At 52.4% G+C, this 26,001-nt stretch overlaps 2 protein-coding genes and 1 long non-coding RNA gene across 3 annotated transcripts; all 3 read left to right on the top strand.

Annotated features, from left to right (window-relative positions):
* Positions 1 to 1,209: 1,209 nt before the first annotated feature.
* LOC150065192 (uncharacterized) lies at positions 1,210 to 10,448 on the top strand. The gene is made up of 11 exons (XM_090329328.1): positions 1,210 to 1,485; positions 1,729 to 1,922; positions 2,420 to 2,515; positions 3,426 to 3,619; positions 3,879 to 5,839; positions 6,496 to 6,711; positions 7,013 to 7,116; positions 7,514 to 7,598; positions 9,264 to 9,329; positions 9,788 to 9,874; positions 10,360 to 10,448. The coding sequence occupies exons 1-11, from the start codon at positions 1,342 to 1,344 to the stop codon at positions 10,402 to 10,404; spliced, it is 3,192 nt and encodes a 1,063-aa protein (XP_090185454.1). The 5' UTR covers positions 1,210 to 1,341; the 3' UTR covers positions 10,405 to 10,448.
* Positions 10,449 to 10,565: 117 nt separating this feature from the next.
* LOC150065193 (uncharacterized) lies at positions 10,566 to 11,346 on the top strand. Its single transcript, XR_016534744.1, has 3 exons — positions 10,566 to 10,640; positions 10,851 to 10,934; positions 11,267 to 11,346. It is a non-coding gene; the product is annotated as an uncharacterized LOC150065193 (long non-coding RNA).
* A 302-nt stretch (positions 11,347 to 11,648) lies between these two features.
* On the top strand, positions 11,649 to 15,444 carry LOC150065194 (serine/threonine-protein kinase PAK 1-like). Its single transcript, XM_090329329.1, has 3 exons — positions 11,649 to 11,867; positions 13,081 to 13,195; positions 14,077 to 15,444. Exons 1-3 carry the CDS (start codon positions 11,649 to 11,651, stop codon positions 15,237 to 15,239), a joined length of 1,497 nt encoding a protein of 498 aa, XP_090185455.1. The 3' UTR covers positions 15,240 to 15,444.
* The last annotated feature ends 10,557 nt before the right edge of the window (positions 15,445 to 26,001 follow it).

The raw sequence follows: 26,001 nt of genomic DNA on the forward strand, positions 1-26,001 counted from the left end.
CTGAATGTAGTTGAGGCAATCTGTCTGTGGGGAAATAAAAATCACCTGGCTATTTGTCCAAATTATAAAGTCTGTTCTGAGCTTCTCTCCCTGACCTCTTCATACAATGGCCTATTTTTTCCACAGACTGTGGAACAAGTAGTGTTGGACTATTTAAGGATATAATAAACTGGATATGCATAAACTGTAAGTTCACTAGTCTAATTTTATCTCTGCCATTTCCGCAGTTCATACATTCACTGGGGCTGGAGGAGGCACTCATGGTGGCACTGATAGTACTGAGACAGAAAGGGGGACAATGAGAGTGACCCGCTTCGCTGAATCTCAGTCCTATTATTTCCTTTAGTCTCTTTTCTCTTCTTTCTCTTGTCTGTTGGATGGAATTGGTGCACCTTTAAACCAGAGTCCAGTCCAGGGGACAGCCATGACTGTGTCAGATGAGTCATTAGGAGTTGTGAGGGGAGGCCGGCTAGAAGGAGAGAGCAATGTGGAATGCACAGAGTCTCCCCAAGTCACAAGTTCAATCTACTGGGTAATGGAGCTCCCACACTGGGATTCACTTTTCCGAAGTCAGGTGCTGTGGTTAGGCTAGGTCCACGGGAGGGCTCCTCAGAATTGGGCACCTACAGGCTCCAGTGAGTCTGACCCCTAGCTCCATGGCTGTCTACAGAAAGGACATAGAGGGCTCAGTTCTGTGGGTCGTGGGAGGGCTGGGGCAGGTTCTAGGACCCAGGGCATGTTCTCTGAGGCTCAGTCACCTGCATCTATCTGTGGAGCAGAGGAGCACGTGGTCAACCATCAAGTAGCATTTTCTGAACCCTTCTGCAGGACTAGAAGAGTTGGAGTTGCATTTGTTTCAGTGCATCTGATCTCCTAGCAAGTGTTCCCTGTCAAGGCAGTCCCTCAGAGATGTGTGTCACTTTCTCACTTTGGTGAGACAAGGAATCAGGAGGTTGAATCCCTGAGAGTTCTGGGAGTCTTTGGAGTGGTGAGAGTCATCCTCTCCTATCCAGGGTCACATCTGGATAGGGCAAGGCTGTGTGCTTAAGACCCCACCTTGATAGATCCCCTTCAGCCAGAGCCTCTGACCTAGCTCTATGAGGGGCCACTGGTCCAGGGCTTTGGGTCACAATGGCCAGTGGTCGGCCTGGGCAAGGCACAAAAAGGCCTGAACAGGGCACCTTGCAAAGCTTGGGTCATAATCAAGGGCTCAAGGGAAGAGCTGTGCAGAGGTGACATCACAATGGCTCAGAGGACTCAGAACCCCGGGGTCCTCCCAGGAATTCACAGTCCACACAAGCCTCGGAGAGTGCACTTGTGTGGATCGTGTCCATTGCAAAGATGTTTAGTTGTTGCTGGCAAACTGGTCGAGGCTCAGGCCTGAGTGATGGGCGGAGAGGGTTCCTGGGGCGCCTGTGTCCATGCTTTGTGCGCCCTGGCCTCCGCCACCGACGCCTCTGGAGACTTTTCCGGAGGAATTCTAGGGTAACATGGGACAGACCAGGGCAGGAAACGGCTAGGACACCTTCCACCCTCATCTCCCTGTGCATCACCACTTTTCCTTCCCGCGTGTGTGGAGGGGGGGCAGGGGTGTGTGCGGGGGGGGGGGGTGTCCCTGTGAGTGTCCCTGTGTGTGTTCCTGTGAGTGGTCAAATTTGTGTGTGTCCATGACTGTTCCTGTAGTGTTGCACATGGCACTTGAACTGTCCCTGTGTGGTTCTCCTCCAGACTGAAGGGGACTTGTCCCCAGGCACGCCCGATGCCTGCGGGTCAGAGTTCCCCGCGGCAGGCACACTGCAGGAGCAGGTGGACCACCTGGTGCTTGCCCAGCTGCTGGACAACTCCACCTTCATCCACACCTTCTTCAACAGCTACAGAAGGTGTGCAGACACCCTTCAGGTCCTGGACCTGCTGTTTACAAGGTGAGTGCCAATTCCAACAGCACAGGATTCCTGAGCTGCAGTGGAAGCCTTGGCAGTGGAGCCTGCAACGTGGGCTGCTCACACAGACTTCCTCTTTGGCACTTGCCACTGCCTGGGGAGCAAAGCAGGGAAGTCCTCGGCTACCCTGGCACAGGCACACATGCTGCACTGTCCTGTCTAGGCCTGCAGGCTCTTCTCTCGGGCTGTGTATCTCTGAGGCCTCCAACAAAGCACTGTCCCTCTTCAAGAAGGCAACCCGTTTTCTCTGCATGACCTCGTCCACCTAGATAGAGACAGAGCAGGGCTGGCTGGGGCAAGTGCCAAGGCACCTGTACTCCTAAGCTCATCACCCAGGGGCTACTGTCCTCATGCATGGCACCAATGGGAAGTAGTGCTCATGGAGGGCCAATATGCAGGCAATGTGCTTGGTGGTACAAGAAGGGCAGACATGGACTGGCTGACCTGGGCTAGCCAGTGATGCTTCAAATCCTCAACAGGCTCAGGACTTTGGAAGCCCCCATGGGCTCCTCTGGACAGACTGACATCCTCCCGCATTCCAGCGAGGATGTCATCCCTCGAAACAAGCTCTACAAGTGAGTGAGTGGGATTAGATCTCCAGCTAGGGCATGCTCCACATTGGAGAAAAATCCATGGGTGTGTGTTTGTGTGTATGTGTGTTACTCTCGTGCTCATCTTTATGTGTGTCTGCATGGTTGCCAGTGTGTGCTTGATTTCGAGTGTGAAGGTCTGCGCGTGCACGTGGGCGCACTCGCGCCCACTCCTCTGTGTGTGTGTGCTGGAGTTGGGGCTGTGAGTGAGACATGGACCAATCAGGAGCTCTGAACACCTATGATTATCAAGGGAGTCATGGGATCTGGGCATCCTTGGCAGCAGAGGGAAAACCCCAGGCAAGGGCTACTCATATGAGGACCACTAGAGGCTGGGTCCACAGCTGAGCCCCAGGAGAAGGCATGCTCCCCACACACCTTACTAAGCAGGTTTGCTCAGCTCACCATGAGCTCCAAAAAAGGCCAAGACACATCTTTGCTTGGTCAGCGGGCCTGACATGCTGCTAGGGGTGTGAGGGAGAGCTCAGCGCCACGCTCAACGGTGTTCTGGAAGGCAGACAGCCCTGGTGAGCATGCTAGGAAATGAGGCAGCAGAGCTCCTGAGGACGTGTGTCACACCCCTCTACATATCAGGCCGGATAGCAAGCCATCTTGGAGTCTAGCATGGAGAGAGTGGCCCAGGGGGGAGAGGAGGAAGGCACTGGAAAGAGCAGAAGGGGCAAGAACTGCTCCCAGCATTTGGTCTTGGATCCCTCCTTGGAGTTCCTCTGCCGGCCTAGCTTAGGTTGGCTGGGCAGGGGTGGCACAGCTCAAAGGTGCCCCTGTTGGGATGTGCTGCTCTCTGAAAGGGCAGCCAACATCACAGGGGTGTGAGGATGACCCCGGGAGGGGCCGGCCTTCATTCACACTCTGCTTCCCACCCATTCGCCTTCAGGGCCATCTCCTGCCTCCTGAGCACCTGGCTGGACTACCACCCGCAGGACTTCTTGGCACCATCGCAGCATGCCTGCCTGCAGCGCCTGCGCGCACACCTGAGGCTCTACATGTGTGGCTCTGACCTGGAGCGCAGGGTCTCCCACATCATCGCACAGTTGGGGATCCGGGAGCCCAGCCAGACCGAGGCTGTGGGTGCGCAGCCTGGGACTGACCCACAGCCTGGGAAGGGGTGGAGGTCGCAGGGCACCACTGGGTGGTGGAGACCCCGGAAGTAGCCATGGGCTGGGAGCAAGAGAAGCCTGAAGCCTAGCGTGGGTGCTGGCTGCTTGAGCAATAGGCTAGGTGGAAGTTCCCAGGCGGGCAAAGCTCAGGGAGGAGGGGATTGTGGCGCTTCTCCAAGAGTCCCAAGCAAGCAGGCACGGAGAAGCTCTTGTGTCGTCCTGTCCTGCAGCTCCAGCAGCAGCCCGGCTGGCTGATGATGCCATACCATCTTGGGATCTGGACTCCCGGCCACCAGGGAATGCGTGCCCCAGCCCAGTGGGAGGAGCACCAGCAGGAGCCCAAGCAGAGGCCACTTCAACCTGCAAGATGGCCTGCAGGCCTGCGGGAGCAAAACCATCCTGTCAAGAGGAAGGGCCATGTGCCGGGCCAGCTCTGCTGCCCAGTCCTGAAGGGGCAAGAGCAGCCAGTGCTCAAGTGCCTCCAGCTCCCACTTTGGCTTTGGCACCCTGTGCCAAGGGAGCTGCGCTGCCCAGTGCTGAGCTGGAGCCCTCTTGGCCCTTGGCTCCGGAGCCAACTGGGGCAGGAGAGCCAGTGCCAGGTGGGGAGATGGAGCCATGCTCCAGCTTTCCTCCTCCTCCTCCTCTGCTCAGCAGCCAGGAAGAAGAAGCAGACGCCATTGCTGAGGAAGAGCCAGTAGACCCCTTGGCTGTGCTTCCAGGTCTTGAACAAGCAGCGTTCTGTGCTAAGCTGCAGTGGCTTCTGAGCTTGGCCCTGCTGCTCTGTGCCGTGGGAGCCCCAGCTGGGCTGCTCTCGCTGCTGGGAGCACTGACTCTGCTGCTCTGTGCCAGGACAGCACTAGGCTCTTGTGTCCAACCAGAGCCACACTCCAGCAGAGCTTCGGGGGGTGGTGCTGCTGGAGCAGCTGCCTGGAGTGCTGAGCGGGAGCCAGGTGCCAGCTGGGCTCCAGGTCTCAGCCCCAGACGACTAGCCATCGGTGCAGGGCTGCTAGTGTTTCTCATGCCAGCTCTGCTGCTGTTGCTCTTCGGAGGACCCACTGCGGTGCTTTCACTTCTAGGACTTCTGACTCTGTTGCTCCGTGCAGTGAGAGCCTTGGGCTCCTGGGCCACATCCGTCCCATCTGCCTCCGTGGCTGCGGAGCACGGGGCTCAGGGAGCATCAGACTGGGGTACTGACAAGGAGCTGGCTTCTACCGGGGCCCCGGTCCCCGACCCCCGAGGACCAGCCTCCAGTGCAGACCTGGAGGTCTTTGTGACCGTCAGCATCTTCTTCTACCTGCTAGGAGCACCCTGGGTCGTGCTCTTTCTTGTTGTAGCACCGACGGTGGGGCTCTGTGTTGTGAGAGCTACAGCAGCTGTGGCACCATCACAGGCCTCTGCCAGCTTGCGAGTGATGCTCAGTGCTGATGGAGCAGCCGCCTCCAGGGCTGCCACAGAGCCACCTGTCAGCTCGGCTCCACCTCTCACTTCTGGAGAAACAGCCTCCGATGAGCAGCCACATGTCATTCTGCCCTTGGCTGCTATGCTATCTCTGGCCCAGACACCGGCTCTGGCCCTCTGTGTGGGAGCAGCACTCTTTGGGGTGCTCTATCTCTGGCGAGCGCCAGCCTCCAAATCCACATCATGGAGTGCTGCCATGGAGCCAGGCTCCACCAGGGCTTTGGAGCTCAGGCCAGGGGACACAGCAGAATGCAGGGATGACGGGGAGTCGAGTTGCAGCTTGACCCCGGTGCTCCTTCTCCAGGACGCACGGGCATCCCCTGCGGAGATGGAGACGTCTCGCCTCTCGGCTGTGCTGCTCCAGGCTGAGGAGGCAGTAGTCTCCACGGCCGCCATGGAGACACCACACACCTTGGCTCTGCCTCTGAGTGCGCAGGGCACACTGGCTTCTGGGACTGAGCCAGAGCCTCCTGCCAACGTGGCTCTGATGCCCAGGGAAGAGAGGGCAGCTGCCAGCCTTCCTCACCTGCAGGCCTATTCCACCCTGGCCGTGGTGGTGGACAAGGCTCCCTCTGCTTCTGGGGAATCTGAGCCGAAGGACACATCACTTCCTGCCCAAGAAGCTTGCCATCCTCCTAGTGCCACCAGACAGGGTGGGCGCAGCCAAGAGTTGCCTCCTGCCTTGGCTGCCCTTCCTCACCGTGTGTCAAAGCAGCTCACGGCAATGGATGTGGTGAGGGGCTGGGCTGGGCTGGAAGTAGTGGAGGCGGGCTTCCCATCCCCAATGCCACCCTGTTTCCTTGCCCCGGCACCCGTGCGTTCTTGCCCCAGCTTGAGCCCTACCATATCTAGCCATTCCTCAAGTGCAATCTCTCAAGACGACATGACACCCCACTCCACTCCCAGGAACTTTGCACAATCAAGCTCGGGGGCAGAAAGTCAGGCAGCCAGGACTTTGGGTCACCCTCTTCTGTGAGGAGCCCAGAGCAGCCCCAGCACTTAGAATGCACACCCCTGACATGAAGGGCACCTGATGTGTTGCCACGCAGCCTAAGGGGCTGGCCATAGTTTGGGGTGGGTCCTATGCCAGCACTTATGCCAGAGACAGACGTGCGCTAGCTAGGACAGGGCCCAAGCAAGGTCCTGCCTGGCCAAGCATGCTTCAGGAAGGACTGAGAATATTTGGCATACCACGGCCCTCCCTCTCCCACCCTTGTATCCTGGCAGTCCCTGAGGGCTTAGGTGTGCTGGGGGATGGCACAGCACATCCAGGTACTCCCACAGGGTGGGGGGCCTGCTCCCTGTTCTGAGCTCAATCTTCTTGTGTGGGGGACAGGGATGCCGCTGTGGTTTGTGACCGAGCCTGGTGGCCCTGGCCCTCTTCCCCAGGCACTGTTGGAGAAGGCAGAGCCCAACAACTGCCGGGGCTGCATCTGGTCCCAGAGGCACAAGAAGGGCAATGAAAACTTGGCCCCCACCATCCGGGCCATAGTCACCCAATTTAACAACGTGGCGTCCTGCGTGATCACCACCTGCCTGGGCGACCACAGCATGGAAGCCCCAGACAGGGCTCGCCGAGTCGAGTTTTGGATTGAGGTGGCCGCGGTATGCTACACCATGTGCTGGCACTTGCCATTTCTCTCCCGGGCATCTGGGAATTGAGCTCAAAGCTCTCTGTGGAGCCCAGTCCCTCCCTGCCTAGCACATGCTTCCAGGGCCAGCCATCCCCAGCTCACTCACTGCCCATTCTTTGCACTGTCCTGCTCTCAGCTTCTGTGGGAGCCCAAATCCTGACTGGGTAGGCCTAGGGCCCTCTCCAAGCCCTGCCATTCCCAGCAACCCTCTCCTGTCCAAGACCAGAGGTGGCAGCAGTGCCAAGAAACACTCACACAATCTTCATCTTCAGGGTTGCCGAATCCTGAGGAACTTCTCCTCCCTCCATGCCATCATCTCTGCGCTGCAGAGTGCAGCCATCTTCCGACTCCACAACACATGGAGGCTGGTCTCCAGGTGAGCCCCTACCACAAAGGAGAAGCAGGCATCAAACTCACTGTGCTCCAGCCCCAAACAAACATTCAGGCTATGGACTTTGGATGGCGCACTCCTGGCTAACCCCAACTTAGGCAATCCTGCTCAGGCCTCTGGAAGCTCATGTCTGTCTTCCTCGAAACACACACACACACACACACACACACACACACACACACACACACACACACACACACACACACCACTGTGTCCAGTAGAAGTAGAAAATGTAGCACTCTGCCAGCAAGAAGAACCTGCTCTTGCACCATGGGTCATTGGGGTTCAGCGAAATCATTTGTGGAGACGGGGGAGGCTTGATCCTCCACAAAATGGCGTCTACACACTCTCAATTCTCACCTTCTCTCTGGCCTCCCTGCAGGATTTCCCTGGTAACATTCCACAAGCTGGAAGCCATCACTTCGCATGAAAACAACTACAGCAAGAGCAGAGACCTGCTGGTGAAGGTAGGAGACTAAGAGGAGAAGCCACAGGCCAGAGGCCCGAGGGGAGGGGCTCACGCAGGAATCAGTACTGTCCTGAAAGGCTTTGTTCAACATCACTTGGGCTTCTCGTTGGAGAGGAAGGCCAAAGAGGAATGTGTGAGGCATTCATGCAGGTCAGGACATGTGGAGGCCTAGGAGGCCTCTGGGGACGGGATGTTGCTAGGAGCCCAATGGGGTCCAGGCATGCACAGGATTGTCTGTTTGGGGGACTCCCAATTACCCAGAGCTCTAGCATTAGGCTTGGGACCACATGTGCTATAAGCCCAAAGGAAAATGGCTGCCTCTCCCCAAACCATGTACCCCACTCTCCAGATGCCTCCCACTGACTCCAGCCCAATGGTTTAGGGGCACTGTCCACAAGAGGACAGCTCTACCCTGCTTCCTGTGGGGCTTCTGAGGATTCAAGAGCATGGAGGACTCACTGGGCTTGGTTGCACACATCCAGACCCACTGTGTCCATCTGGAGCCACTGTGTGGCTCTCAGCTCATCTACACAGATGCTGCTCATGCTCACATCACAGCTGAGAGGTACCTAGCACACAGCTGCAGCTGTGAAGGACCTGAGAAATACTCCAGGACAACCACCACTATCTCCCTAAGAACAGAGAGAGGACAAGTGAGGATGGCTGGTCACAACTAGCCTGGCAGTCAAATCAGAAAGATGGACCTCCAAAATGGGAAATGGAGTTGTAGCTCAAATGGCAAAACAGTAGCCTCAAAGTGCCAGTGTCAAGGCCCACGCACAATCGCCGAGTTCTGTAACTAGAAATGACTTGAGGAAACTAAGCCACCACCCTGTCATCTTTCATGACACTCTTGCCACTGCCTCCCAGAGAACAACCCCTTCCATACAACACTCATAGAAACTGACCTGGGCCCAAGGAATCTGCTCTCCAAGCTGCACAGAGGCAGACTTTCCTACCTGGGCCTTGAGGACAGGGTCAGCAGACAAAGGAAGTTTTCCCACTTCTCTGGAAACCTACCCTATTCAGCTGAGGAAAGCCAGGACTTTGAGGTCAGCAGGAAGGAGTCTGATATTGCATATTCCCACCTCCTCATACACAGAGCAAAGCTCCCTGACTGGACTCTGATCAGTCTCCTGCTCACTTCCTTGGCTGAATTTCAGGGCACTCGACAGGCCATTGCCGCTCTCACCACCTCTTCTTCCTCCTCCTCCTCCTCCTCCTCCTCCTCCTCCTCCTCCTTCCCAGGACTTCAGTTTTCTCCTACTCCTCAGAGACACATAGCACACAGGCCACACCACCAAGACTGGGTTTGGAGTTGCCCAGAGGGGACAAGAAATGAATAGGCAGAGTTCTGAGAAGTCCCTGGTCCTTCATGTCAATCGGCACAACATCTTTGCTGGCAACCAGCAGGCAGGAGAAGCTGAGTCTCCCCACAGACATAGGGACATTCTCCAGATTAGGAAGCAGACAGAGGAAGCCACGCCCCCCAGGGAAATGCCACAGCACTCGGGGGGGGGGGGGGCAAGAACAGAGCCTAAGCTAGATTTCACCTGCCAGTTGGTAGGAGCTGGGGTACAGCCCACAAACCATGACACTCCCAAGACAAAGACAATGAAAGGGAAAATCTCGCACACGCAACAGTTCTGCTCAATTCTGGCAGGAGACCTGCAAGTTTACCACCAAGGAGAAGCGCCTCAAAGGAAGTCCCAGGTGGCTGCAAACTATGGTGAGTGACTGGGATCTGGGCCACTTTGCCTGAGAGAGAAGACATACAGCCTAACCTTCCTCTGTGCCCCTTTGACCTCAGTCCAAAGGGTACCCAGGTAGAGGGGTGATTTGCAATCTTGAACACGCTCACCTCGCTGAGCTAGCTGGCAGTGTGGAAGGGGGAACTGGACTCAGCTGAACCAGGGCTTGGCAGAGTCTGCAGGCGGGGTTGGTAGGCAGGGATGGGCCTGTAATATTTGAATTCTGCCTGTGGGGCAGGGGAGATTTTGTCGGGGGGTGGAGGGGCAGTTTGGAGTGGCAGCAATGGGGAATGTGCTCTGCACAGACCATGTCGCCAGTGCCCCCAGGACACTATGCTCTGGGAGACCCTGTGGGGCTGAGGGCTGGCCGAGAAGCCTTCGGGGATGGTGAAGGACTGGGCCCTGGATCTTGACCATCACACACCCAATACTACAGGTGCAGACCAAGGGCGTTGTTCCTTACTTGGGCATATTTCTAACGGACCTCATAATGCTCCACAGTGCCTATGAGGACGGCCACGATGTGAGTAGCCAGGGCCTCGCTGGGATCCTTGAGCCGCAACTTGAAGTTCTCCCAGACTCTGAGCTCTGGCATTCCTGGCAACCCAAGGCCATGCTCTGAGCTCAGTCCTCTCCCCCTCTGACCAGGGGCTTCCAGGGCCTGCCTAACCACTGAGCTGTGTGTATGCACAGAGCCCAGCTGGGACTTCAAGTCCCTCCACAGGAGATCCTGGGGCACAACTGAAGCCAGGCTTTCCTAAAACAAGCAAGCCCTGTACCCGGAAAGGTCTTTCTACCTCAACACACAGTGTCTGTCCTCAGACAGTAGTGTCAGATACCACAGCACCTGAACTCGGGTTCATTCACCCTGTTCCCCAGCCTCCGCCAAAAGTTCGTCCTACTCGTGTGTGTGCACGTGGGATGCCCAGGCTACAGGAGGCCCTGAGCCCAGGTCCAAAATGGACAGGGGCCCCTTTCAAACTGCATTCATTCCCTTCTGTCTTCTAGGAAAGAACAAGGATGATGAAATTGCTGAAGGTGAGCGGCAGCTGAACAGACAAGACAGGGAGGGTGGAGAGCACAGCTCTGCTCTGGAGGGGCCCAACCCACTGTGGCCAGCCCAAACCCCCCTAGCCCTAGCACTGCCCTTGTGCTCTCCCTCACCAGGAAGATGCAATCATCCAGCATTTGAAGGTGCTGCAACACAGTTGCAGCTACTATAACATGCAAGTGGATGCCACTTTTCTTGCCTGGTTCAGGGGCCTGGAGCGGCTCAGTGAAGAGGCCAGGTGGGTTGGCAGACACTGCTCAAGGACAAGGGCTGGCTCTGGAGTGGGTGCTGGAGAGGCTGAGGTGTGCACCTGGGTGCAGGGGAGCCAACAAACTCCTTGGAGGGACTCAGGAGGGGGGGGGTGGCCAGCAGGCTCTCAAGTCCAGGCCAACTATGGCAGTGGCATGAACAGGGCACTTGCTGACCTCAGCACCATGCCTTGTCTTAGCTACGAGCTCTCCTGTGCACTAGAGCCCCGCAAGCAGAGTAGCAATCCCAGCCTACCCAGACACAAGCTCTCAGGCAGCAAGAAGTAAGTGCATGGGCTGTGGGGGCAGGAGCCAGCAAGATGCTGGGCAGGGACTGGGGAGCCCCAGAGGCAGACGCTGACTTGTCCTTGCTGGGCTCAGAGGCAGCAGCTCTCTGGGACTCGCTGTGCTCCCCTTGCTTGTCTCTGCATCCATCCCTCCAACCCAAAGGGGGGTGGGGGGACCTTCGGGAAATGGGGATTGGAAGCATCCTACAAGGGAGCAGCAGGCAAGCAGGGTCGTGGGGAGCATGGTCTGGGATGGTGTGGGGGAATTCCCTCCACCAAGCCAGTCCTTCTCTGAATCCCCTTGCCCACAGCACTCACTTCCTTTTCAGTGCCGGCTCTCACTGCTCATATCAGGACCAGGCCCAGCCTGGCCCCAGCACAGGAAGCAGCAATCGGGACACAGCTGAAGTGCCCTCACGCAGCAGTGCGCACTGCCCTGGCCAGGCCCCAACCCAACCACACGCCAGCCTCCGGGGAGAATCCTGTCCACACCAGGAACAGGCGACACCCCGCATCTCCACTCCAGTCCTACCTGGCCAACTAGAGGTACATGTAAGGAGACCTGAAAGTGCAAGCTGCTCGCCTACACAAACCCGTGTGGGCACATTCACCCACACAGACAGACACGCACGCATGCATGTACACACTGTTTGGAAGGTCCCAGACATCCTTCCAGTCTCGGGCACCCGTCGGGTTTCCACCCCTGTCCTGATGTGGTTGTTTCTGCAGATCGGGGCCTGTGCCTCCCTGCCATCTTCAGGGACTGCACGCAGGCATGTGACATGCAGCAGCCCAGCCTCTTCTTTGGCCTGCAGCACACCTGAGCCCAGCACAGCCAGCAGCCAGAGCTGGGCCTTAGGAGTGGGAAGCAGCGGCTCCCCACAGAGACTAGTTACCCAGAGGCATGGGGGAGACTCCTGTGTCATCAAGGTGAGCCTGCCTGAGCACACAGGAAATGTGCACAGAGGCATCCTGCTGAGTGGGGCACAGGGGCATTCCGCTGATGTGATGTCTCCCACAAGCCAGTGCACAGCCCTGGGCCCTTCTCCACGTCCTTACCCTTCCTTCCACAAGACAGATGACTTGGAGTGCACAGTAAGAAACCCACCATGCTATGCTGGAGGCATTGGACAGTGCCTAGGGCCCCTGCTGACAGGGAGGAGGGAGGAATGATGCTCCCTCACCAGGCAAGAATAAGAGCACACTTGGGACCCTGAGGAGTCCTGAAGCAAGAACAAGGGATAAAGCACAGGAAGTCCTTGGCTGCCTAAGGCACAGTCCACACCTGACCTTCTTCACTTTCCTGAGAGGAAGAGCTATCTAGAGCCTGGAGTCGGGAACAGGGCCTTCCCAGGCAATCTAGTCCATTTCCCTTAGACAACTGGCTGTCTCTCACACACAGGGAGGGAGCAGGGCTAGTAGGCTGCACAAAGAAATCCTGCGTGGTCAACCTACCAGAATCCACCTGGTGGCCTCACAACTAGTCAGGAGGGCAGGAGTCTGGCTGCTGACGACATGGAAACAGCACAATCTGGATTGTTTCCAAGTCAACTGGCCCAGCTTAGGAGAAGCCCCTTGCCTCTACCAAGTGCTCAAGTGAGCAGGAGTCCTGGCTCAACTCTGCTGCCTCATGCTTCCTCATCAAGAGTCCATACCACTCCACCCTGCCAGTCCTCTCCAAGCTACAATGACACTAGCCATCTTTACCAACAGTTGGGAAGCTGTGTCTTCCTTTCTGCTCAGCTCAGAGCCTCAGGAAAGGGAGACAAGGATCCAGGTTGTATCCTCTACCACTACCTCCTCCAGAGCACAGCAGGCCGGCTGGTAGGAGGAACTGGGGCCCTGGATCTGGGCCTCCTCCCTCTCTTGAGTTTCCATGAGTGTGTCTGATGAGTCCTCTTGAAATGCACACTTGATTCCTTAGCCCAGAGGCAAAAGAAATAAAGGGGTTCAGGCTGACAGGTGCTCAGATGGCACACTACTGAGGAGAGTGGGCAAGGCCCATCCTCATGGGGGAGTCCTCTGTTGTGCACTGCAAGGCTTCCAGAGAATCCTTGGACACTGACTTGAGGGAAGACACACACACACACACACACACACACTGGACACTGCACCTGATGATTTCTCTGCTATTTGGATGCAGGTGACCAAGCAGGAGAAGCTTAGTGACGACATCCTGGAGGCCACAGGGGAACACTGGCCGCGCCAGCACAGGCCCAAAGACTTGGAGCTGGTACAGTACGCTTCTGAGGAACTGAGTGAGTCCCATGCAGACAGCCAGGAAGGGAAATGACAGGAGGGGATGCAGGTGGGGGTCATGGCTCATCCGAAGTGCTGGGGGCAGCGGCACAAGGGTGGCCTTTGGGCACACTAAGCCCAAAGTGGGTACTGCATGCCCAGGGGTTCAGTACTGCCCCTCTTCTGCTGGATATGCCAGTCCTTGCACAGTCCTGCCGTGCCCTAACTTGCCTGCCTGGAGAGGGAGCCGCCCCACAGAGATACCTCAAGTCGGAGGGCAGTGCTCACAGCTGCCAGCGGACCAGCTGGCCGCTACCCTCACTACAATACACTTTTCTACATCATGCTCACATGGGAAACAGGGCTTCAGAAAAAAGAAATCACACAATGGAAAACAAGTAGCCAAATCCCTTGATCTCTCTCAGCTGACCGGGGAAGAAAGATGCCCCTCCAGACCCCCAATAGCCAGTCTTATTCCACCAAACATCAGAGCAACAATCCATCCAGTGGCAGCCAACAGAAATACACTTGCATGACAAGATTTAGTGATGTGGACAGAGAATTCATAACAGAATCAAGCCCAGGTGCAGGCCCAGAATGAACTAGAGAGATCTCAGAGATCTCTGGAAAAGTTCAAACCACCTCTGTCACTGAGATTCACATCCCATTCAGTGCAGAGTACAAAATGTCTTAGGAGGAGGACAGACACATAGCCAGGTACAGACACAGAAACACAGACACACACGCAAAAATACAGACAAGGCACATCTCAGCCTCCTGAGTAGCTAGGATTACAGCATGAGCCACCATGCCCCAGTTACTGCCTTTTACTTTGCTGCTATGGTCTTGCTTGATTTTTCCCATCTGGACTGGTCACAGTCTTCCTATTTATGCCTTTCAGCTCAAATGAATGTGAAGACTGTGTCTGAGACCCCTGCGGGGCCTCTAGTTTTAGAAGATGAACATGATGATGACGATGCCTCTTCTCCAGTGATTGCTCCACATCCAGAGCACACAACGTCTATAGATACACCGACTGTGATTGAACCACTTCCTATCACTCCAACTCGGGCCGTGGCTACATCTCCCACTTCACCTACTGAGAATACCACCACTCCACCAGATCCATTGAACCGGCATATTGAGAAGCAGCAGAAGAAACCCGACATGTCTGATGAGGAGATCTTAGAGAAATTACGGAGCATAGTGAGTGTGGGTGATCCTAAGAAGAAGTATACGCGCTTTGAGAAGATTGGACACGGTGCTTTGGGAACTGTGTATACCGCCATGGATGTAGCCACAGGACAGGAGGTGGCCATTAAGCAGATGAATCTGCAGCAGCATCCGGAGAAAGGGCTGATTATTAATGAGATCCTGGTCATGAGGGAAAACAAGAACCCAAATATTGCAAACTACTTGGACAATTACCTTGTAGGAGATGAGCTATGGGTTGTCATGGAATACTTGGCTGGAGGTCCCTTGTCAGATGTGGTGACAGAAATCTGTATGGATGAAGGACAGATTGCTGCTGTGTGCCGTGAGTGTCTGCAGGCCCTAGAGTTCCTACATTCGAATCAAGTCATTCACAGAGACATCAAGAGCGACAATATACTGTTGGGAATGGATGGCTCTGTCAAGTTAACCGATTTTGGATTCTGTGCACAGATAACTCCAGAACAGAGCAAAAGGAGCACCATGGTGGGAACGCCATATTGGATGGCACCCGAGGTGGTAACGCGAAAGCCCTATGGACCCGAGGTTGACATCTGGTCCCTGGGCATCGTGGCTATTGAAATGATGGAAGGAGAGCCCCCATACTTCAATGAAAACCCTCTGAGGGCCTTGTGCCTCATTGCCACCAGTGGCACTCCAAAACTTCAGAACCCAGAGAAGGTGTCGCCTATCTTCCGGGACTTTTTAAACCGCTGTCTCGAGATGGATGTGGAAAAGAGAGGCTCAGCTAAAGAGCTCCTGCAGCATCCGTTCCTCGAGGTTGCCAAGCCCCTCTCCTGCCTCATCCCATTGATTGCTGCAGCAAGGGAGGCAACCAAGAACAAGCACTGAGATGCTGCCCACCCCAGGGTCGGGGACATTCTCCCACGCCCTGAATTCTTAGTGTAAGAACGCGCCTGCATCTTGGGATTACGTCACGTAGCAACACGTGCCTGCTTGCAAACATCCTACCACCTGGCCTCTACCCCGAGCAAACATCCTACTACCCGACTCCCTACCCCAAGCAGTTCCTATACCCCACCCCCTCCTGCCTCTCCTGAAGAGGCATATAAACCCTGGTGTGAAAAATAAAATCTGCGGCTTAATCAGGACGCTTGTCTTGCTTTTATCTCTAATTAACTCTCTGAAAAAGGCCAAAATGGATCTGTAGATCAGGTGCTAGTCTTGACGGCACCTGAGCCCAGCACTGCTATGGCATGCGCAAAAGCAGGTGCGGATAGGCACACGGGCAAAGGCGCGGGCTCTTCCCTCAAGTTAACTATTTCAAAAAGGCCAAAATGAATCTGTAGCTCAAGTGGTAGTCCTGAACAACAAGAAAAAAATATTCAGGGACCGAACCCAGGCTTTGTACCATACGGCACCCGCACAAAGGCCTGTGTGCAAATGTGGGTGGGTAAAGGTGCTCAGGCCAAGGTGGGACCTCTTATCTCCAATTAACTATTTGAAATAGGCCAAAATGGATCTGGAGCTAAAGTGGGACTCTGACAACAAGAACAACTAAGTCCGTAACACTCCACCATGCCAGTCCTCTCTGAGCTACAGTGGACACTAGCCATCTTTATCAACAGTTGGGATGCTGTGTCTTCCTTACAGCCGCCAGTGGGCAAGATGGCCACAGCCATCTTGCTCACATGGGAGACAGGGCTTCAGCAACAATCTCACACTGGAAAATGACTTGCTTAGCAGCCCCAAATCCCTTGATCTGTCTCTGACCAAGAAAGAAAGATGCCCCTTCAGACCCCCAATATCCTATCCTACTCCACCAAACAGAGCAACAATCCATCAAGTGGCAGCCAACAGAAATACACTTGCGTGACAAGCTTTAGGGTTGTGGACAGAGGCTTCACAACAGAATCAAGTCCAGGTGAAGGCCCAGGATGAACTAGAGAGAACTCAGAGATCTCTGGAAAAGTTCAAACCATCTCTGTCACTGGATTCACATCACAGGTAGTGCCGAGTAGAAAATGCCTTAGGAGGATGACAGACACAAAGCCAAACACACAAACACAGAAACACACACAAACTCAGACAGATGCACACACACAGACACACAGAAAGACACTCAGTAGCAGACATGGAAAGAGGGACATGGAGAGAGACAATCACATGGGCAGCAAAACGGAGAAAGAGAGACAGGCAGAGGAACAGATCATGGATTTCAGGAGTACAAGGGAAATGTACATGGAGTCAGTTGTGTAGTTGTGGATGTGCAGTTGTCTTATTTTTTTTTTTTGCCATTCCTGGGCTTGAGCTCAGAGCCTGAACACTGTCCTTGGACTTTCTCAAGGCTAGAGCTCTACCACTTGAGCCTCAGCCCCACTTCTGGCTTTTTTCTACATATGCAGTACTGAGGAATCAAACCTGGGTCTTCGTGCATGCTAGGCAAAGCACTCTACCACTAGGCCAAACTCTTGCCCCCCCACCACTGGTTTTTTAGTGGTTAATTAGAGATAAGAGTCTGGAGGGCTGGCTTTGAACCATGATCCTCAGATCTCAAACTCCTGAGCTAGGATTACAGGTGCCACTGTGCCCAGCTAATTTTTTGATGATGTTGGTTGTGGGGCTTAAACTCAGGGCCTGGGTGCAGTCTCTGAGCTTCTTTTTGCCCAAGGCTAGCTGTGTACTACTTGAGCTACAGAGCCACTCTCTCCCATGATTTGTTTTTTTTGCCAGTCCTAGAGTTTGAACTCAGGGCTGGAGCACTGCCCTTGGGGTTTCTCAAGTTTGGAGCTCTACCACTTGAGACACAACAACACTTTGGGCTTTTTCTATGTATGTGGTACCAAGGAATTGAACCTGGGTCTTTGTGCATACTAGATAGCATTTTACCAGTAGGCCAAATTCCCAGCCCCTTCCATGAATTTTTTTTAGCCCATTTCACTGTCTATTGGTGAATTATTTCATCTGTTCAGGACACATGGATTGTTATTACCTAGACAATGAGCTAGTTCATATGCTGTTTTTTATCTGATTGTACCAGGTGTGTTCTTTTCCTTTCCTTTCTTCCATTTTTTCCCTTTTCCCCCCGTTCTTTCCTTTCTACCTTTTCTTCTTCTTCTTGCCTTCTCCCCGGTCCCAGTTAGGGAAATAAGAGCCAACATATAGACTCTACCATTAAACTGAATCTCCAATCATACCATCTTTTCTCCTCCTCCTCCTGCTCCTCCTCCTCCTCTTCCTCCTCCTCCTTCTTCTTCATCCTGGGGCTTGAACTCAGGGCCTGGGTACTGTCCTTGGACACTTTTTGCTCAAGGCTAGCACTCTGCCACTTGAGCCACAGCGCCACTTCCAGCTTTTTCTGTGTATGTGGTTCCGGGGAATCAAACCCAGGGTTTTGGGCATGCTAGGTAAGCACATTACCACTAGGCCCTGCTCCTGGCCCCACAAGTTCAATCTCTCTTCTAAGCTATGGTCTGTTTCCTGGAATGAAACCAAACAAACATATCTTTGTCAGGGACCTGGTTCTGGGGAAATCCTTAAAGTTAGAATAAGACTCAGCCCCTGACCTTTGACATTACAGCCTCCAAGATGGCAGGCTAACATTCTGGACCCCCTTCCTTCCTTCTTCTCTGGTCTTATCAGTTAACACATCCTCTGCCAGCTAGAGAAGCAGTTAGTACAGCTATCACTAAGGGTAGAGCGGGGGGAGGGGCTTCTCCAACTCCTGTGTTCATGAAGTCTCTCCTGTTTGTGCTCTTTTCCTTGTGGAGTGTGTGGTTTCTACCTCCTGAAAATTCCAACACATGGATTGGGAAAAATCCCCTACCATCCCTTCTTGTCTCTGTCCACTCTGGCTCATATTTGTGCTGAACACACAGAATTGAGGATAGATAGATAGATGCTTTTTTTTTTTTTTTTTTTTGCAAGTCCTAGGGCTTGAACTCAGGGCCTGGCACTGTCCCTGAGCTTTTTTCCCCCCAGGGCTAGCACTTTACCACTGAGTCACAGTGCCATTTCCAACCTTTTCTGTTTAGGGTACTGAGGAATCGGACATGTAAGATCCACCCAGGAAGGCCCCCATAGAGCCCCCACCCTTCCCTTCAGCCCCTAGTGCATACACTTCCCCATCCCCTGTAAGCCTCCATCCGGTACCTGTGTTACCTAAGTAACTGGTACACCTGGAGACAGGTACCTTCCCTTTTTCACTTCCTAGACCACCCTGATCACATCTCCTCCCATCCATTCCCTACTCAAACTTGGAGCCAGGGGTCAGCCCTTTTCTGTGGACCTCCACTGTGGATGGACTTGCAGTTGGCTCTCTAATAAATTTCTGCCTGGACCATGTGGCAGTTTACTCTTGGCAAACCTTAACAGAACCCAGGGCTTCATGCATGTTAGGCAGGTACTCTATGGCTAAGCCGTTCCCAGCCTGAGGCTTGATTCTTAGAGGAAGGCCTCAGGCTTCAATAGGTTCCTCTAGTTTCCTCTTTGTCCCATTGACTTTGTACTTTTAACTCTACATCCATCTATCTACATCCAGCTCAAGGTTTTATTAAAAGAGCAGAATCTTCCCCCATAAGCCCCACTGTGAACTGCGAGTGAGGCTACAAAGGAAGTACAGCAAAACTCAGAAGAGGACACCAGTGGCTCATGCCTGTAATCCTAGATACTCAAGAGACTGAGGATCATCATGGTGCAAAGCCAGCCCAGACAGGGCAGTCCATGAGATTCTTACCTCCAATTAACCACCAAAAAGCAGGAAGTACAAGTATAGCTCAAATGGTAGAGTATCAGCCTGGGTAAAAGACATGAACAGTACCCAGGTCCTGAATTAAAATCCTGGGACCAGCCTGCCCTCGGCAAAAACAGACAAACAAACAAACATGCTGATGCAAGAGGTTCATGAGTTCAAGGTTAGTCTGGCCTACATACTAAGAATGACAAGAAACTCCAAAGATACATGTCCTGGGCTGAGGCTGACACTTGTTAGCTCCAAGTGGCCAGATGTACTTATCTTGGGGCCCTAGAACAGAGGCTTGATTCACTAATACCCCACCTTGCCATCTTTCCCAAACCAGATAAACTCATAAGGCAGGCACCAGTACAATACTGGGGCTCCCTTCCTGACCCTACTTGTGACCTATTTACCACCATTTTGTGCCTTTTGTCCCTAGTTACATTCAAAACACCTCTACTAGACAGTGTTAGCATTCTTTCAGACCCACGATAAATACTTGAGATTGTGAGCCAGGAGGGAGTCTCTAGATTTAACTGAAGGCTCCCCCTTGCAGGTTTTTACTCCTCCTAAACTTGTGCTGGTGTTGAGCTGTTCTTTTTGTCTACTCTTTCTCTTGATTTTTCTTTTTCCTTTTTCTGAACTTGTCCCTCAAAGGCATGAAACACAAGCTAAACTTCAGGCTCTGCCTTGAAAATCAGAGGAAGGAAGGAAGGAAGGAAGGAAGGAAGGAAGGAAGGAAGGAAGGAAGGGAGGGAGGGAGGGAGGGAGGGAGGGAGGGAGGGAGGGAGGGAGGGAGGCAGGCAAATGAACAGGCAAAAGATGGTGTGGTGACTCACGCCTGTAATCCTAGCTACTCAGGAGGCTGAGATCTGAGGATCAAGGTTCAAAGCCCTCCAGAGCAGTAAAGTCCAAGAGACATTTATCTCCAATTAATAACCAGAAAACCAGAAGTGGGGACTGTGGCTCAAGGGGTACGGTAGTAGACTTGAGCTGAAGAACTCAGGGACAATGCCCAGGCCCAGAGTTCAAGCCCCACAACCAAAAAAATGATGATCAAGTCCTGCCTATTCCTTCTTCATTCCTAACATTTAGTGCCAAAACCCAAGAGAGGAAAACTGCCAGTAGTAACTGGGTCCTCTCCACTCACCTCCTGGTTGCGTCTCACCAGCTCTTTTACCTTCTTCTTCCAAAGCCTTTCTCCATCAGGAATGCAGAACCCTTTGAATTTACTTTGGGCTAAACAGCCTCCTAAATCACCTTGTGGCCTTTGCTTACATAAGTGGTGCATGTTCTCATAGATGGCCACCCTGAATGGCTTCAGATATTATTGGTCTCCTCTGTTAACCCCTATTCTCTCTACTCTACCTCATCCGATCTCTGGACTCTTGCTCTCCAAGCAAGAGGCTCTTGGCCATTTGATGATCAACTCCACTCATCACTTAAAAGCCTTCAGGACAAGGTAACCAGCCTGGTCTGTTTCAGGGGTGACCTGACACAGACCCAGGGACTCCAGGCTTAAGATGTTCAGGCTGACTGATTTATAGTCAAAGGAATTGACAATTTGTCTACTGAAATCTGTCTGCACTATCATGTACACAATGGCCACCACTGGCCTGAATTTGGAACCTTCCATTTTATGCTTATTTATTTAAACAATCCTCCAGTGAAATGGCAAGGGGTCAGAGGCCACTATACCCAAGTCCTCCTCTACCTCCACTCTAGAGACCCCTGCCCTATTTTGCCAATCAAGTTTTTCCCTGGCCTCCATTCCAAATGCCGCCCCGTCCCGCTCTCCTGCCCTGCTTACCAAGTTCTTTTCTGTAATAAGCCTTCTAGCCATCTCCTCTAGGAAGGGAACTTTCCTTGCCTTATAGCAATGTCTATCTCTCTCCCCCTTTGCCTCCCCCCCCACCCCCCGACAACCCCTGGTCCAGCAATTATTTACTATTACATCACTTCTATTCCTTCTGACATCCTTCCAATTGTGTCCTTGATACTGAGACAAGGCAAGTCCTGGGGATACCCTCTAGGTTCCCTCTGAAAGGCCAGCCCTCCTGGATCAGGGATTCCATAAGCCTAAGTCTTTTCCCCATCCTTGCTCTTGTAATACATTCTTCCTCTCTGCAGCTGGTCTGGATTCTCTAAGTGAAAACGGTCTGCTCCAAGCAAGCTTCTCTGTTGACCTTTGCCCTCTCTTCTCTCCTTTTTTCTCCATCCAAAAGCCCCATAATAGGGGCAGAAAGATAGACAGCATACGCAAAACAAACCTCTCCTTTTGCCTTCATATTCCATTTTCATATACATAAAAAGATTTGGCATGGGAAGAGATGCAAATCATATAGACCCTATATGAAGGACTGATTCCTGCCTCATTCCCTCAGGTCAAGCAAGACACCAGGCACACATGAATGGGCTTCACCACGTGCCTGTCTTCAGGCAGGTTATTCCAATCTAGGCCAGGCCAAAGACACTGGCCTTGGCCCCCAGGAGATAATAGCCCCCCATCCCTCGTGGCCCATTCTACTCTTGGCCTTTCTAAGCATTCCACCATGGGACCCAAAGAAACCATATCTGGGTTTTTTTCTTCTCTTTTTTTTGCAAGTCCTGGGGCTTGAACTCAGAGCCCGCGAGCTGTCCTTGGGCTTTCTCAAGGATAAAGGATAGAGCTCTACCACTTGAGCCACAGTACCACTTCCAGCTTTTGCTATGTATAGGTGGTACTAAGGAATTGAACCCAGGTCTTTGTGCATGCTAGGCAAGCATTCTACCACTAGGCCAAACTCCCAGCCCTTAGTTTTTAATTTTCTGCTTCCTTGTTAAACCCTATAAAAGCCCACCTCAAAATCCTCCTTACTGAACTCTATATAATCCCACCTTAAAATCCAGTCCCTCACACCTCTAATCCCATGGGAAGGTCCATGCCCCTCGCTGCTTTTCAATAAACAGTCCTCCCTGCTGATGATCAAGTCTAACCTACGATTTTGTCATTCTCCTCCATTTTCCTAACATATGATGCCAAAACCTGAGAAAGGAAAAAGTGCCAGGAGTAACAGGGTCCCTTTAGCCTGCTTCCTGGCCGCTTCTCACCAGTCTTTTTTACCTTTTCTTTTCAAGGCCTTTCTTCATCAGGAGCACAGAGACCTCTGAGCTCGCTCTGGGCTAAACAGCCACCTGAAACAATGGCCTTTACCTACCTAAGTCGGCATGCCCCATGGATGGCCACCATACATGCTCTTGGGGGGGGGGTTGAACTCAAGGCCTGAGAGCTGTCCTTGGGCTTTCTCAAGGCTAGAGCTCTACCACTTGAGCCACAGCACCACTTCCGGCTTTTTGTTTGTGGTACTAAGGAATTGAACCCTGGTCTTCCTGCATGTTAGGCAAGCACTGTACCACTAGGCCAAACTCCCAGCCCTCACCATGCATGGTTTGAGGTATTATTGGTCCCTGCATAAACCCAGAAAAGGCCTTATCTCTCTCCTTCACTCTGTTCCCAGACTGTCCACCTCCAGGCAGGAAGTTCTTTGCCATTTGATGACCAATTCCATCCACCATCCAAAAGCCTTCCAGCTCAATCTATGGTGGAGGCAATCCACCATGGACCTGCAGACTCTGAGAGTCCCCCCTTTCTGTCTCTGGGGTCCCCATAGTCTCCTGCTGACACCCAAACCCTGGGGACACCTGGAACAGTGGGGCAGGCCCCTAATCCTACCAAATCTAAGGTCTCAGAATCAGCTTGTTGATTAAATCCCCACCCTGTGTCTCCACCTGTTTACAAAAATATGTTGTTCTTATTTCTCAATGCTGTATTTTTTTCCTCAGTTGCAACAGTGTTGTTGCACAGCTTCTGGAAACTGACTCTCCCCACAATTCCTGTAGCCCATGAAACCTTCACAAGACCTTCTTCTCAGAGCTGACTCTATCTCCCAAATTCCCATGATCCAGGTAATATGATCCATGACTGCTGTTTGGAAAATGGAGCATAGAAAAGGAACAGGCCAGACTTGATCATCAACAGGCGAGGACTATTTATTGAAGAATAGCTAGGGGCACAGACCTTCCCACAGGATTGAAGGTTGTGCTCATGACAGGATTTGGGGTGGGAGTAGATATGGTTTAACCAGGAAGCAGAAAATTAAAAACAGGTTATGGTCTCTTGGAGGCCCAGGGCAATATTCTTGGCCTGGCCAGTGGTGGAATGTTCCATGTGGGGTGTGGGAGCTATTGTCCCCTGCAAACCAAGGTCGGAATGACCCGCCTGTGGACAAGAACATGAGCATGTGCCTGGTGCTTTGCTTGACTCTGGGGAACAAGGCAGGACTCAATCCTTCAATTGCCCCCTAAATTTTTGTTTAGATTCCACTCAGACCTGTCCATTGCTGTTGCCTCCATTCGTACTTAGAGAAGACCAGCAGGTCTGTCCCCCAATAAAGCTTTGAGCTCATATTGGTCACTTGCCTCTCATTTCTTATACCAAATTTTCCAAATTGTCTCTCAAAGATATCCCATTGGCTTCCCCACATTCTAATCTTAAGACTCTTGCACTGACTGCCTCCACTCCACAGATTCCCCCCACACCCTCTTACACACCCCCGCGCATCCTGTTCTGTCTACCAAGTCCTTCTCTAACTTCTACACCAGAGGCCTCCACCAACTGCTTTCCTACCCTGCTCACCAAGTCCTTCTCTGCCATAAGCCTTCTAGCCATTTCCTCTAAGAAAAGGGAACTTTCCTTGCCTTGTAGCTGGAAGATTAGCCAGAAGGGTTCAGGCAGGAAAGAGTTTATTGGGAGGAGAGGATACTGCGGGCCTGCACAAGATGCAAGCATGTGGAGACAGAGAAGGAGAAAGCGAAAAGGAATAGAGAACAGACTTGTGTTGAGCTGGGTTATATAGGGAAAGGCAGGAGGTGGGACCAGAGTGGATGCAGAAATGATCTCAGAGCCTAGGGAATCTCTCATGGTCCGAGGGAAGTGTGGCCAGGATGGTTCAGGAAAACCTCAGAGGATGAGGAAGGGACCTCAGACTAGGATCCTTTGCTTACTCACAGTCAGGTGACTACAGTTAGGTGATTCTAGGCAAGTGAGGACCAAAATGAAGAAATGCTGTCCTCCCAGCAGACCTAACAGAGTGGATTCTCTAAGTGAAAACTGTCTGCTCTGAGCCTGGAAATAGTTAGACAAATAGAATACCCCCAAACAAACCTATCCTTTTTGCCTTTGGGGACTCACCACTAATCCATTCTTTTGCTTTTTCCGGAGCCTACTCACTTCAAAATCAGGGTATTTGGTTTCTCCCTTAAAACTCGTGAGGTTGGCCAGGAATTTGGCCTAGTGGTAGGGTACTTGCCTAGCATGCACAAAAACCCAGGTTCAATTCCTCGGTACCACATACATGGCAAAAAGCCAGAAATGGTGCTGTGGCTCAAGTGGTAGAGCTCTAGCCTTGAGAAAACTCAAGAACTGTGCTCAGGCTCCGAGCTCAAGCCCAAGACTGGCAAAAAAACCCCCAAAAACAAAAAACAAAAAACTCCTGAGGTTGCTATAAGCCCCTAGAAGAACTCCTCCCTCCCCCAATTTTCTGAAGGTCCTAAAGACATACACCCACCTAGGAAGAGACAAAGGCCACAAGGATCACATTTCATGTGATCTCTATTCTCCTTGTAATCTTTTTTTTGCCAACATTGTTTTAAGGTTTTCTGTTCTTATTATCAATGGTCATTTAAGAAGGGAGATTCTGTTAAATTCTGCTTGTTACAGGTGGGCGTGTTGGCTCACGCCTGTAATCCTAGATACTCAGGAAGCTGAGATCTGAGGATCAAGATTCAAAGCCAGCCCAGGCACAAAAAGACCTCAGACTCCAATTAACCTCTTGAGCCAAGCCCCACTTCCCATTTTCTAGAGGTTAATTGGAGATAAGAGTCTTGGGTCCTTTTGTGCCCAGGCTGGCTTTGAACCTTGAACCTCAGATCTCAGCCTCCTGAGTGGCTAGGATTACAGGCGTGAGCCACCAGGCCCGGCTCCAATGAACGCCTTTTAATGTAAGCTGCCTTGAATACAGAATTAAAAGGACACCGACTCCTGCATTTTTGTTGCAAATTACTAAGGCTTAGTGACACATACATTGTCTTAGCCTCAGTATTCTAAGGGGTTATATGTAATTCAGAATAACTGTATTTCTGTTTGATCTCCTTGTGGCTTTAATCAGAAATAAAAAGCGTTATTTTTATTTATTTATTTTTTTGTGGCAAAGACTGCAGTTCAAAGCCAGCCTGAGTAGAGCAATCCTTGAGACTTCATCTCTTCATTAACTAGCCAGGCTGGAAGCATGACTAAACAATCAGCAAAATTCTAGAAGTGGTGATGTAGCAGATTCTGGAAATGGCACTGTGGCTCAAAATGGTGGAGCGCTAGACTTGAACAGAAGTGCTCAGGGACAGTGCCCAGGCCTTGAGTTCTAACCCCATAGAGATGCCAACTGGGAAAAGCCATCCCGGCAACAAGCACCTAGACCCCTGGGACAAAAGCCTAGTACTGGAGTAAGAGGAGATGGTGTTACTTCCTAAATGGAATTACTCTTTCAAAACTAACCAGAAGCCATGCTCAGTGGCACTTTCAGTACCTTAGTTGGACTGCATCCTTCCCTTAAAATGTCTACAGGTTAAAAATGCTAGCCACCCGTGGAGGCTCCCACCTGTAATCCCAGCTACTCAGGAGGCTGAGATCTGAGGATCGTGGTTCAAAGCCAGCCCTCAAGACTCTTATCTTCAATTAACCACTAGAAAATGGGAAGTGGGGCTGTGACTTAAGGGGTAGGGTGGTAGCCTTGAGCTGAAGAGCTCAGGGACAGTGCCCAGGCCCAGTGTTTAAGCCCCATGACCAACAAAAAATCTAACCAGAGCCAGGAGATCAAAAGAAAA

The sequence above is a fragment of the Megascapheus bottae genome, chromosome 3, assembly GCF_031878675.1.
Source record: "Megascapheus bottae isolate mThoBot1 chromosome 3, mThoBot2.hap1, whole genome shotgun sequence".
In the NCBI taxonomy this organism is placed as follows: Eukaryota; Metazoa; Chordata; class Mammalia; order Rodentia; family Geomyidae; genus Megascapheus; species Megascapheus bottae.